General features: G+C 43.4%; 1 protein-coding gene across 1 annotated transcript; it reads right to left on the bottom strand.

Annotated features, from left to right (window-relative positions):
• Positions 1 to 328: 328 nt before the first annotated feature.
• CER1 (cerberus 1, DAN family BMP antagonist) lies at positions 329 to 4,409 on the bottom strand. The gene is made up of 2 exons (XM_040419765.1): positions 3,936 to 4,409; positions 329 to 931 (listed from the first exon to the last, which is right to left on the bottom strand). Exons 1-2 carry the CDS (start codon positions 4,407 to 4,409, stop codon positions 653 to 655), a joined length of 753 nt encoding a protein of 250 aa, XP_040275699.1. The 3' UTR covers positions 329 to 652.
• Positions 4,410 to 15,074: the final 10,665 nt, after the last annotated feature.

The following is a 15,074-nucleotide window of genomic DNA, read 5'->3' on the forward strand; positions in this document are numbered from 1 at the left end:
CCGGCTCCGGATGGATGAAATCGCTCCAGTTCTCGCGAATCTCGCGAGAACTGGAGCGTCTTCTCCCTGGCTAAGAGCGGAGCGCGCTGATTGGATGCGCTCCGTGCCAGGGAGAAGAATGACACGCCCGGGAGAACTTTTGAAGGCCCGCCCAGTTGAGCCGAATGGCTCATTAGCATACAAGGCGGCAAATATTCCGGGGCACTGATTGAAAGATAAATGACTGAATAAGCAATACGTGGGCCATGTAAGTAAGGCTATATCTTTAGTTTAACTTTCATTTTCAGGTCAAAAGGTCCTCTTTAAAGCAGGCAGTATTCACACGCCAATCGGGTAGGGTCCAAAGATGTCACCTTATTACACATAGATATCAAAGCTGAATAATTTAGACATAAGGGACATTCAGTGTCTTCTCAGTACTCTTAACAAACAAAAGAAAAATGACACATTTCTCACCATTTGCATCTTGAATATCAGTCAGTATCTTTATATGTCCACTGCCCACAGCCAACTGCAGGAAATGAGAACTTCTTTCTCAACAGTTGCCTTACAAAATGATTTCCCAACATGTTAGGAAATCATTTTGACAGATACTGGAAATCTGATTGGTCAAAAACAGTCAGTTCTAGCAAGCTGCCCCCAGCCCATGTCTTCAGTGATGTCCATAGATGTTGTTCTTGACGTTGTTCACTACATGGTGGTTGTGGCTGAGAACCACACACTTGCACTCCTCCACCATCATTATAACTTTAACCACATTACTGGATCCTGTGCAGTTCATTTTCAGGTGGTTCATTGTAAATTTGAAGGGAAGACAATGGGAGTATATGTTGAGCTGATGTATCTGGTTCGGTACATAAAGAGAGTTACATTTTCCGAAGCACAGATTGTTCTGTATGGTCACTTTGTCACAGTTCTCATGTTCAATATTCTGCAAAGAAAAATATAGCATCAGGTCAGCAACAATTACAAAATATGTTCTGATTTTTACGTTCAGTGTTATATTGCTATTGAGTATAACCTCACTCACAGATATTAGTAAGCTAAATCTATAAAGCACTTTAGTTCACTTTGTATAGATAGTTCTCAAAATCTTTAGACTTTAAAGGGGTATTCCCATCTGAGACAATGGGGCATATCGCTAGGATATGCCCTCATTATCTGATAGGTGCGGGTCCCACCTCTGGGACCCGCATCTACACCGAGAACAGAGTGGGGAAGCTGGTGGCCGGAGGACCCCTGATTTCCGCATGTCCAATTTTTCCTTAATTATTATTTTTAAAATATTATATCCATCATCTAATGGCACAAAGGAAAGGTCTAAGGTGTCCCGAGAAAAATAATATCAAATAAATGTAGGCTGGCTCAGAAATTAATCAGTTATTTGCAGTTAGATAGACGTATTGCTGCAACTGAAAAACTGGCCTGGTAAGGAAGGGGGATAAACACTCCGGTAATGAAGTGGTTAAAATAGCAATCCGAAGTCGGTTTTGTTACTGAGGTACCAGACAGTACCAAACCTCACTTCGGACTGCTATTTTAAAATGTTTTTAGAGATGCAGATGCGATTACCGAATTAATTCACCAAAGTCTTGTGCGACTTTGGGTTATTTTTTTTTATGATTGCATTTTACTAATTTTGAGCTAAAAATCATTTATTAAAAATATTAAGCTGTTCAATCACAAAGGGTTAACAGTACTTTCACTTTGTGCCTCATCTAATAAACCTATTACTTATCAGTAAGAGCAATAATGAGTGTTTATAATGTTAGAGAGCAGAGATAAGGAGTCCATCTGTTCCTGGTCTGACGGAAAAGACAGAAAATCCAAGGGCTTCTACTAGAGCATGTCAGCTCTGTACAAAAAAAGACCAATTAAAAAAATTATTTTTAGCTCAAAATGAGTACAATGCAATAATAACAAATTGCCCCCAAAGGTGTACATAGCCTTTAAGTGCCCAGTCCGCCCTTGTCAACAGTCAGGCTTGGACTGGCCCACAGGGGTACAGGTGAATCCCCCGGTGGGCCCCTGAGCAAGGTGGGCCCCTAGTCTCCCACGCCCTGCACATAACACAGTAAACTTACTGCACTACATACATATATTCAGTGTACAGCACCTCAGCCAGCCTATGTTCATATAAAAAAACTTGTTAGATTATTTATTATATTTGAATGTACCCGTACGGTGGGCCCCTAAAATAAATTTTACGGGTGGGCCCTAGGCACCCCAGTCCGACCCTGTCAACAGTATACATCTGTAAAGCAAATATCCAGGTGTTTACAGTGGCCATAGGTTTTTAGGGCATAGACGTGCCAAAATTTGTTATTTTGGCCTATTTCAAAAAGCTGGATTTAAGAAAAAGGCCAATAAACTATAATAAGCAAATAAAAAATCCTTAAGACTTTTCAGACTTTATCCCTTTATAGGCCACCTGAGCCCTCCTCATAGCCAGCCAGTGGCTGTTTTGGGGGATGTATTTTGTGCTGCCGGGGCAGTATTTTGTGATGCACTGTGGTAATTGGCTTTGCTGGGGTATTATAATGTGCCATAATATAGTCTTGCTGGTCCTGCCTATTTGTGTTGGCCCTGCCTTCTGTCAATTTGGACCCAACTACAAAATGGGGACACTATTAGTTTTTTTCCAGGGCCACTTTAAGTTCTCAGTCCGTCCTTGCCAACAATCAATATATAAATTGGAACTGTATCATCAAAGGGGTTACACAGGGTAACTGACAACCCCTGCAACATGATCGTAGAGTGCTGATTGTTGCAATGGCAGCCAGGGGTCCCCAACACTGGCCTTTAATAGCTATCATCTTAAAGGAGTTGTTTCACTTCAGTAAATAGCATTTATTATGTAGAAGAAGTTAATACAGGCCACTTACTAATGTATTGTTATTATCCATATTGCTTTGCTGGCTGGATTCATTTTTCCATCACATTATACACTGCTCGTTTCCATGGTTACGACCACCCTGCAATCCATCAGTGGTGGTCATGCTTGCACACTACAGGAAAAAGCGCTGGCCTCTCTGATGGCCTGGACTGTGGGACCGCACATAGGCTAGTGCTTTATCTTATAGTGTGCAAGCACGACCATCGCTGCTGGATTGCAGGGGGTTCGTAACCATGGAAATGAGCAGTGTATAATGTGATGGAAAATGAATCCAGACAGCAAAGGGAGCCATATGGATAATAACAATACATTAGTAAGTGGTGAACTACCATAGTGGGACTTTTAAAAGAATGTTAAAGCATTTAAATTTTTTTAAAAAAAATATCAAAATGAAAAACATAAAAACTCCCTTTCCCCAATAAAAGGAGCTATGTAACAAAATAAATAAACTTCACATAATTAGTATTGCCACATCTTTAACAACCCAAAATATTAAACTATCCCATTATTATTTAACCCATGTGATGAACACCATAAAATAAAAATGCCTGCTTTTTTTGCATATCCTGCCTCGGTAAAAAAAAATAACCAAAATGTAAATTGATCAAAAAAGTCATACAAAGCTGAAAATGTTACCGATAAAAACTACAGCTCATCCCATAAAAATACAAGCCCTCACACAACTCTGTTGACAGAACAATAAGAAAAAGTTATGGATCTCAGAAATATGGGCACACAAAAACAAGTTAATTATTTTTTTTACAATATGACCTTTTATTGTGAAAAAGTAGTAAAACATAAAAAATCTATATCAATTTTGTACATTTAATAAGTTATATGTACACCAAAATGATGCCATTGAAAATCATAACTCATCCTATAAAAACCTTTATATGTCGATGGTCAAATAAAAAAGGTATGGTTCTTAGAGGACAAAAAATAAATAAAAGCTCAAACAGGCCCAGTTTTGAAGAGGTTAACATAGAAAATACAAAAAATAAATAAATAAAGTACAATAAAAATAATACCGTCCACTTACCTGGGTGAATGGCAGGGTTTTGCAGACTGCTTTTGGTATTTCTTGAGGCTTAACCTGACCATGTATGGCTTCCGAGGCTGAGTTCATTTTATAGATAAAATGGTTCCATGATGCTTGGGCATACTCCTTTTCAGAATCTTTTACCTTTCTTTCACTGCTACTTCCACTGTAGTCCACCATCCTCGGCAAATTCATACCCTGATAATCTTTTTCTCCACTTTTGTTTTCCAGTTGAGGTCTTGATTTAGGAACTCTGTTTTTCTCTGGATTATTTCTGCTTATACCTGATGCTTCATTCTTTCCTACAGATCTGTTAGGTCCCACTAAACTTGGAGGGCTGTCCTTCTCATTTCTTAGGTGGTATTGATGAATTATAGAGTGATATTTGGATCTTCCTCTAGTTTCCACCTCTCTCCCTTCTCCATGGCTTGCAATGTAGGACACAATGAGCAGCTGGAGCATCTGCAAGAACATGGTAGAGAATGTATTGATTTCAAAAAATAAGTTCCCTCTGTAGGGACCTACTGGTTTTAAATACCAAACTGATCGAGTTAGCACTCCATCTGTTTTCTCAGTGCTAAAAATGTGGCCTTTAGATGTGTTTATGCTAATGATCCCCTTTTCTTTGTGATCTATATGTGTGACATGTGAAGCCTCTTTATGTCTAAATTGTAAAAGCTAATCTGTTACTTTCCTGAGAAAGAGGAATAATGATGTATATCAGTGGTGTATTCAACATTGTCCTTAATCCCATTAGTCGTCATACACTGCTTGTCCAAAAAAAAAGTCGCCACCCAAAAAAAAGCCTTTAGCTTTGATTACGGCACGCATTCGCTGTGGCATTGTTTCGATAAGCTTCTGCAATGTCACAAGATTTATTTCCATCCAGTGTTGCATTAATTTTTCACCAAGATCTTGCATTGATGGTGGTAGAGTCTGACTGCTGTGCAAAGCCTTCTCCAGCCCATACCAAAGATTCTCAATGGGTTAAGGTCTGGACTCTGTGGTGGCCAATCCATGTGTGAAAATGATGTCTCATGCTCCCTGAACCACTCTTTCACAATTTGAGCCTGATGAATCCTGGCATTGTCATCTTGGAATATTCCCGTGCCATCAGGGAAGAAAAAATCCATTGATGGAATAACCTGGTCATTCAGTATGTTCAGGTAGTCAGCTGACCTCATTCTTGGAGCACATACTGTTCCTGAACCTAGACCTGACCAAATGCAGCAACCCCAGATCATAACACTGCCCCCACAGGCTTGTACAGTAGGCACTAGGCATGATGGGTGCATCACTTCATCTGCCTCTCTTCTTACATTGATGCGCCCATTACTCTGGAACAGGGTAAATCTGGACTCCTCAGACCACATGACCTTCTTCCAAACGTTTAAGTGATCGCTGATCACGATCATTCAGGATTTTTTCCCAGCCACATTTCTTCCTCGAATACGATGGGTCCCCACTATCCTTCCAGTTTTTAATAATGCGTTGGACAGTTCTTAACCCAATTTTAGTAGTTTCTGCAATCTCCTTAGATGTTTTCTCTGCTTAATGCATGCCAATGATTTGACCCTTCTACAACAGACTAACATCTTTTCCACGACCACGAGATGTGTCTTTCGACATGGTTGTTTAAGAAATGAGAAGCAACTAATTGCAACAGTTGGGGTTAAAGAGGACCTTTCACTACTCTACAAACTAAAAACTAACTATATCAGTGGGCAGAGCGGCGCCCAGGGGTCCCCCTGCACTTACTAGTATGTCTGGGCGCCGCTCCGTTCGCCCGGTATAGGTTCCGGTGTCTGCGCTCCCTCTGCTGTACTGGAGTGATTTCTTGTATGAGGCGTGTCCCTTGCTGCAGCGCTGGCCAATCGCAGCGCACAGCTCATAGCCTGACTGCTTCTGTAGTCGGCACAGGCGCAGTGACTGTCTCCCTGCGCCGGCATCTTCACTGCGCCGATTACGGCGCAGGGAGCCGTCCAACAGTCACTGCGCCAAATACAGAAGCACATGGCGCAAGCGCGAGTAGGCTGTCAATCTAGAGGAGAGGGGCGCCCCCATAGCACCTAGAGGCTCATTTGCATACCAATAAAACTACGTTTTTTAGGGTAACCGCTGCAGAGAAAGGGATTACAATAGCATGGTTAGGTAGAGCAGACACTAGCAGATCGCTAGTGTCTGACAGCTAATTAGGTCAAAATGTGGTGGTAGAAACCCTTTAAACACAAAACTTTGCTGCAGAGAAAGATACTTGGAAATCTGCAATTATTTAAATGAGTTTCCGAGACTGGACAACATCTAGCCAAAAGGGGGAAATGCCACCAAAAAGACTCATTACAGACCCAATAATCCCCCTTTCCGCTATTCCAGAGCTGCCACTTCGATCCTCCCTGCCAGGCTTAGTTCATGTGGCCACATTGATGACAACCATTGACCTTAGCGGTGCACCGTTTTTTATGACAATCCCCCTTGCTAGATTTTTTCCAGTCTTATACAACAAAAGTACTGACCTTCCATAAGGCCTGTGGAATATGTCATAGCTGACTATCTGATATCTAGCAAGTTCAAGACTGGACCATTTACCCCCTTCCTGACCACAGGGCTGGTTTTAGACAAAATGTGGCCCTGGGCAAAATCAAAAGTGGGACCCCAAATCTTGTAATAATGTGCTAAAAACACAGTCCGACACCTGACACCCCCGCCGATCAGCTGTTTGAGCAGATGGCGCATGCTGTATACTGCTACTGTCCCGTAGACATACAGCGGTGAGCAGTAAGAGAGAAGGGAGACGACACGTGCGCACAGCGCACGCCGTTTCCTCAAACAGCGGATCGGCAGGGGTGCCGGATGTCCCTACAGTACCCTAGTAGTAATAATATAACCATAAGGCCCCTTTCACACGAGCGAGTTTTCAGCGCGGGTGAAATGCGTGACGTGAATGCATAGCACCTGCACTGAATCCTGACCCATTCATTTCAATGGGTCTGTGTACATGAGCATTTTTTCACGCATCAGTTCTGCTTTGCGTGAAAATCGTAGCATGTTCTATAATCTTTTTCACGCAGCCCTGGCCCCATAGAAGTGAATGGGGCTTCAGTGAAAAATGCATTGCATCCGGAAGCAAGTGCGGATGCAATGCGTTTTTCACTGATGGTTTCTAGGAGATGTTGTTTGTAAACCTTCAGTTTTTTATCACGCGTGTGAAAAACGCATCAAAATGCATTGCACCCAAAACTGACTGAACTTGCTTGCAAAATGGTGCGAGTTTCACAGAACGCACCCTGAATGCATCCGGACCTAATCCGTCACGCTCATGTGACAGAGGCCTAATGCTCCCAGTGGCTCTAATGTCCCTATGTAGTGCCTCCCACCAGTTCCATATAATGCTCCCTCCCATAGTGCCAGTATATATATATATAATGTTCCCCCGTAGTGTCAGTATATAATGCTTCTCCATTCCGCCACAGTAGTGCCAGGTGTATATATAATGATCTCCTTCTCCCTTTCCTGGTACCCCCAGCAGTGTGGACGTTTAGTAAAAATTTAAAAAAACTCACCTCACTCCCGTTTTCCCTGCTGCTGTCTGCGATGCAGACCACAGTTTTATCTGCGCCTCCCTTTATGGGTAGCGAAGTGGCGCCCTAGGCGGATGACTACCCTCCCCTATCCATTGTCCCGGCCTTAATGCAGAGCACATTACCGCAGGAGGTATAACAGGAGAGGACTATAACTCCCAGCATGTCTAAGCCATTACTATTTAATATCAGAGCACATTATAGGGGGACGTATAAGAGGATGGGATTACAACTCCCAATATGTCCAAGCCGTTATTATGTAAAATCAGAGTACATTATAAGAGGAGAGGACTACAACTCCCAGCATATCCAGGGTGTTGTAATGTACCCTGATATTACATAATAATGGCCTGTACATGCTGAGAGTTGTAGTCCTCCCCTGTTATACCTCCTCTTGTAATGCACTCTGATATTACATAAGCTGGACACGCTGGGAGTTTTAATCCTCTCATCATACCTCCTCTTGTAATGTACTCTGATATTATATAACAGGAGGTATAAGAGGAGAGGGCTAGAACTCCCAGCACTTCCCTGGCACTTACATTGAATCCTTCACTTCTTCCTATGCATCACTGGTCTTCTTCATTACTTTACTGCACTGCTTAGCTACTCCTCCTATTCTGGTAACATGATGGTGAGGTCATCACAGGTCCTTTACCCCCCTCTTCTCTGCTGAGCTCCGCCTCGTCACATCATGGCAGGTCCTACAGCTCCAGTAGAAGAGTGTTGCTGGTGTCCGGAGCTATCAGTTTGCAGAGCAGCACTGTGGTAATGATTTGTGTTATGTGTACAGGGAGGGGACCTTACACTGTATTATAAAGTGCAGCTTTTCAGCTGTCCGCCCATTTGCTTCCTCGGACGTTCAGCTGAACAGTAGCACTGAAACAGGGGGCCCCTTAGACGATAGGGGCCCGGGGCAATTGCCCAGTTTGCCCCCCTAACGCCGGCCCTGCCTGACCAAACACATTTTAAACTTTTTTAGTACATGCAACTTCGAAAAACAATTTTTTTTGGTTCAGTTATTTAAATAATTTTTTCTTGATTTGGATCAGGGCTTTATTTTTATGCCATTTTATTTCAGTATGTTTTCATATCTGGGGAATAAAAAAAAGAGAAATAGTTTTTTTTTTACATAATTTTTTTTTTAATAACGCAAATTTCAACTAAAATACGCAGATCAAAACATACAGGGGGGATGTTTCATAGCAGGCCGTGACGGGAACGAGCCTCCCCATCGAAGCCTGCTATTGGCTGCCCCCCTGTCACCGGATGTTTTGATCCGTCTGACGGGGAGATGCAGTGGTGGCTTGCAGGGATCAGGAGTGACGCAGGTGACGGGGAGCAAGGAAAGTAAAATCTATATGAGGGGCCCTGGAATTGGGTGGCATGTTTTACACTTTGGATAACCCCTTTAAGGCCATTTTACACAGGCCAATGGTTGGCTGAACAAACATTAGTACGAAGGTTTGTTTCCAATGATTGCCCTGTATAAACATGCCCAGAGACAGGGGCGGATTGGCCATAGACCTTACAGGGAAATTTTTCTGATGGGCCGATGCCCAGGTAGCCACCTAAGCCCTGCTTTATGCTGCTGGCCGGGTACATAATGAGCTCTTAAGGCCTCATGCACACAACAGTATTTTTTCACGGTCCGCAAAACGGGGTTCCGTTTTTCCGTGATCCGTGACCGTTTTTTCGTCCGTGGGTCTTCCTTGATTTTTGGAGGATCCACGGACCTGAAAAAAAAAAGTCGTTTTGGTGTCCGCCTGGCCGTGCGGAGCCAAACGGATCCGTCCTGAATTACAATGCAAGTCAATGGGGACGGATCCGTTTGACGTTGACACAATATGGTGCAATTTCAAACAGATCCGTCCCCCATTGACTTTCAATGTAAAGTCAGGAGTTAATATACCATAGGATCTGAGTTTTCTCCAATCCGATGGTATATTTTAACTTGAAGCGTCCCCATCACCATGGAAACGCCTCTATGTTAGAATATACCATCGGATTTGAGTTACATTGCTCCCCTCTCCCCCCCCCCCCCCCCCCCCCCCCCCCCCGATCATTGGTGGCAGCGGAGAGTTAGAAGCATCATACTTACCTGCGAGCTGCGATGTCTGTGACCGGCCGGGAGCTCCTCCTACTGGTAAGTGACAGGTCTGTGCGGCGCATTGCTTAATGATCTGTCACTTACCAGTAGGAGGAGCTCCCGGCCGGTCACAGACAGCGCAGCAGGTAAGTATGATGCTTCTAACTCTCCGCTGCCACCAATGATCGGGGGGGGGGGGGGGCGGGGGAGAGGGAAGGCCGCACACTGGCCACAAATGAAAATAATACAATAGAGGGGGGGCCGCACTGGCCACCAATGAAATTAAAACTGGGGAGGGAGGGGGGTCTGCTGCCTGGCAGCCCCTGATCTCTTATAGGGGGCTATGATATGCACAATTAACCCCTTCAGGTGCAGCACCTGAGGGGTTAATTGTGCGGATCACAGCCTCCTGTAAGAGATCGGGTGCTGCCAGGCAGCAGGGGGCAGTCATGTACACAGTTCTCAGTATATTCTAACTAGAAGCGTCTCCATCACTATGGGAACGCCTCTGTGTTAGAATATACTGTCGGATTTGAGTTTTCACGAAAAAAAACAGCACAACGGCCACGGATGCACACAACGGTCGTGTGCATGAGGCCTAACACTGTGAGAGCGGTAATCAGCCAGCAACCGCACATGTCCCATATCTTACAGACAACAGGAGCAGGAACACAGAAAGTGGCAGCTATTGATGGCCATCACAGAGGGAAAGCTTTTGGGGCAATACAGGGTGGGCCATTTATATGGATACACCTTAATAAAATGGCCACCATGGTCACCACCCATCTTGAAAAGTTTCCCCCCCTCACATATACTAAAGTGCCACAAACAGGAAATTAATATCACCAACCATTCCCATTTTATTAAGGTGTATCTATATAAATGGCCCACCCTGTATATTGTGCTGCACTGTGGTATATGGTTCTGATGGGACAGTATTTTTCCCTATGGTATCGCTGACCCCAACTACTTTTGTTGCCCCACCTTCTGTCAATTTGGGCCACTTTTAGTTTTTTTTCCAGGGCCACTTTAAATTTCCAGTCCGCCCCTGCTCAGAGACCAGATGAAAAACGAGCAATCATCGTTTGTAGGCAGCACGTCACCACATGTGGACACGGGACACGCTTTCAACATAAAATGTAACTTAATGAGAAGTTTGAACAAATGTGAAAATGAAAGTAAACGAACGCTGATTGGCTTCCTATAGTAGCGATTAATGCTTGTTATGGGCAATTCATCTGCCTTTACAAATAAATGCTGGTTATTCATCAACTGGTCTCCGAAACTTCATGTTACATGTTAGTGGATTTATGGATCCTTGGTTGGCAAAGCTACCTTAAAATTCTGGGTCCACAGATTATAATATTATCCTGATGTTAATTGTGCTTGCCTCGAACATTCCAAAAACATACCTAAGGCTACTTTCACACTTGCGGCAGGACGGATCCGACAGGCTGTTCACCATGTCGGATCCGTCCTTCCGCTATTTCGCCATGCCGCCGCTCCGTCCCCATTGACTATAATGGACACAGGCGCGCGCGTTCACAGGATCGGAAGGTAAGCGAGTGGATCTGCAGCCTGCCAGCGGCGATCGTTCGCTGGCAGGCTGTAGATGTGATTTTTTTAACCCCTAACAGGTATATTAGACGCTGTTTTGATAACAGCGTCTAATATACCTGCTACCTGGTCCTCTGGTGGTCCCCTTTGCTTGGATCGACCACCAGAGGACACAGGCAGCTCTGTAATAAGTAGCACCACACTACACTACACCCCCCCCCCTGTCACTTATTAACCCCTTATGAACCCCTGATCACCCCATATAGACTCCCTGATCACCCCCCTGTCATTGATCTCCCCCCCTGTAAGGCTCCATTCAGACGCCCGTATGTGTTTTACGGATCCACGCATTCATGGATCGGATCTGCAAAACACATATGGACGTCTGAATGGAGCGTTACAGGGGGGTGATCACCCCATATACACTCTATGATCACCCCCCTGTCATTGATCACCCCCCTGTAAGGCTCCATTCAGACGTCCGTATGTGTTTTACGGATCCACGCATCCATGGATCGGATCCGCAAAACACATACGGACGTCTGAATGGAGCCTTACAGGGGAGTGATCAATGACAGGGGGGTGATCACCCCATATAGACTCCCTGATCACCCCCTGTCATTGATCACCCACCTGTAAGGCTCCATTCAGACTTTTTTTTTTGGGCACAAGTTAGCGGAAATTGATTTATTTTATTTTATTTTTTTTGTTTATTTTTTCTTACAAAGTGTCATATTCCACTAACTTGTGTCAAAAAATAAAAAATCTCCCATGAACTCACCATACCCCTTACGGAATCCAAATGCGTAAAAATTTTTTGACATTTATATTCCAGACTTCTTCTCACGCTTTAGGGCCCCTAAAATGCCAGGGCAGTATAAATACCCCACATGTGACCCCATTTCGGAAAGAAGACACCCCAAGGTATTCCGTGAGGGGCATATTGAGTCCATGAAAGATTGAATTTTTTGTCCCAAGTTAGCGGAAAGGGAGACTTTGTGAGAAAAAAACAAAAAATTTCCGCTAACTTGTGCCAAAAAAAAAAAATTATATGAACTCGCCATGCCCCTCATTGAATACCTTGGGGTGTCTTCTTTCCAAAATGGGGTCACATGTGGGGTATTTATACTGCCCTGGCATTTTAGGGGCCCTAAAGCGTGAGAAGAAGTCTGGGATCCAAATGTCTAAAAATGCCCTCCTAAAAGGAATTTAGGCCTCTTTGCGCATCTAGGCTGCAAATAAGTGTCACCATGTGGTATCGCCGTACTCAGGAGAAGTTGGGCAATGTGTTTTGGGGTGTCATTTTACATATACCCATGCTGGGTGAGATAAATAATTTGGTCAAATGCTAACTTTGTATAAAAAAAATGGGAAAAGTTGTCTTTTGCCGAGATATTTCTCTCACCCAGCATGGGTATATGTAAAATGACACCCCAAAACACATTGCCCTACTTCTTCTGAGTACGGCGATACCAGATGTGTGACACTTTTTTGCAGCCTAGGAGGGCAAAGGGGCCCACATTCCAAAGAGCACCTTTAGGATTTCACAGGGCATTTTTTACAGATTTTGATTTCAAACTTCTTCTCACGCATTAGGGCCCCTAAAATACCAGGGCAGTATAACTACCCCACAAGTGACCCCATTTTGGAAAGAAGACACCCCAAGGTATTCCGTGAGGGGCATGGCGAAATCCTAGAATTTTTTATTTTTTGTCACAAGTTAGCGGAAAATGATGATTTTTTATTTTATTTTTTCTTCTTACAAAGTCTCATATTCCACTAACTTCTGACAAAAAATAAAAACTTTCATGAACTTACTATGCCCATCACGAAATACCTTGGGGTGTCTTCTTTCCAAAATGGGGTCACTTGTGGGGTAGTTATACTGCCCTGGCATTTTAGGGGCCCAAATGCGTGCGAAGTAGTTTGAAATCAAAATCTGTAAAAAATGGCCGGTGAAATCTGAAAGGTGCTCTTTGGAATGCGGGCCCCTTTGCCCACCTAGGCTGCAAAAAAGTGTCACACATGTGGTATCGCCGTACTCAGGAGAAGTTGGGGAATGTGTTTTGGGGTGTCATTTTACATATACCCATGCTGGGTGAGAGAAATATCTTGGCAAAAGACAACTTTTCCCATTTTTTTATACAAAGTTGGCATTTGACCAAGATATTTATCTCACCCAGCATGGGTATATGTAAAATGACACCCCAAAACACATTCCCCAACTTCTCCTGAGTACGGCGATACCACATGTGTGACACTTTTTTGCAGCCTAGGTGGGCAAAGGGGCCCACATTCCAAAGAGCACCTTTCGGATTTCACCGGCCATTTTTTACAGATTTTGATTTCAAACTACTTCGCACGCATTTGGGCCCCTAAAATGCCAGGGCAGTATAACTACCCCACAAGTGACCCCATTTTGGAAAGAAGACACCCCAAGGTATTTCATGATGGGCATAGTGAGTTCATGGAAGTTTTTATTTTTTGTCACAAGTTAGTGGAATATGAGACTTTGTAAGGAAAAAAAAAATTTAAAAAATTCATCATTTTCCGCTAACTTGTAACAAAAAATAAAAAGTTCTATGAACTCACTATGCCCATCAGCAAAAACCTTAGGGAGTCTACTTTCCGAAATGGGGTCATTTGTGGGATTTTTCTACTGTCTGGCCATTGTAGAACCTCAGGAAACATGACAGGTGCTCAGAAAGTCAGAGCTGCTTCAAAAAGCAGAAATTCACATTTTTGTACCATAGTTTGTAAACGCTATAACTTTTACCCAAACCATTTTTTTTTTATCAAAGACATGTAGAACAATAAATTTAGAGAAAAATTTATATATGGATGTCGTTTTTTTAAAAAAAATTTACAACTGAAAGTGAAAAATGACATTTTTTTGCAAAAAAAATCGGTAAATTTCGATTAATAACAAAAAAAGTAAAAATGTCAGCAGCAATGAAATACCACCAAATGAAAGCTCTATTAGTGAGAAGAAAAGGAGGTAAAATTCATTTGGGTGGTAAGTTGCATGACCGAGCAATAAACGCTGAAAGTAGAGTAGTGCAGAAGTGTAAAAAGTGGCCTGGTCATTAAGGGTGTTTAAGCTAGGGGGGCTGGTTAAGGGGTTGTCCAGTTTTTTTTTATGTGCCCATCCCCTCCAGCAGGACATGTTGAGAAATCCATACTCATCTGGTCCCCGATGCTCAGTTCCAGTTCCTTGCTCCTCGAGCTGACTTGAGTTAACTTCTGGTCCCCGTTTGTCAATTTCCACACAGATGAGGTCATGTGTGCCACTGCAGTCAATGACCAGTTTTAGCAATGGCATGTTCCCAAGCCACATGTCACTGCTCGAACACGTGACGCTTGTTGGCACATCACTGCTGAGGCCAGTCATTGGCTGCAGTGTTGCATGTGACCCTATCCATGTGGAAGTTGACAGATGGGGAATGGTAGTGCAGTGAATACAGCCAGAATGCAAAGGTCAACAGAATCCAATAATCAGGAATGAATCGTTTGTTCCCAAATCGTCAAGTTAAGGGGAGAGCTACATTTACATGTAGCGATCATCCCCTCTATATGGGAACAAGCAATCATTACTGCAATCGCTCATCCCCATAAAGAATTGTTGTTTGATGGCAGCAGACAATCAGCTGCTGGCAAACAAGGATTTAATGTGGAGAAGGAAAGATGGGAACACCCAATAAATCATCATCAGGTGTTTGGTGGCACATTTACTCAGGGCAGTTATCAGGAACAATTATTCATTCCCGATAATTGCCCTGATTGTTGACCCATGTCTCTATTGTCAGACTAATGAGTGCATTCACTGTACAGCAGTGGGGACTACGTCAGCTCTGTACTAGATTATGAATAATGATAAGTAATAAATATGAAAGGGGGTCATCCTGGATTAGTGCT

This window comes from Bufo bufo, chromosome 2 (genome assembly GCF_905171765.1).
Source record: "Bufo bufo chromosome 2, aBufBuf1.1, whole genome shotgun sequence".
Taxonomy (NCBI): Eukaryota; Metazoa; Chordata; class Amphibia; order Anura; family Bufonidae; genus Bufo; species Bufo bufo.

Coding starts and splice junctions, on each gene's coding strand:
- CER1 (XM_040419765.1), bottom strand. CDS start 4,409: ATGTTCTTGCAGATGCTCCAGCTGCTCATTGTGTCCTACATTGCAAGC. Junction 932..3,935: donor AAACCCTGCCATTCACCCAG/GTAAGTGGACGG, acceptor TTTTCTTTGCAG/AATATTGAACATGAGAACTG.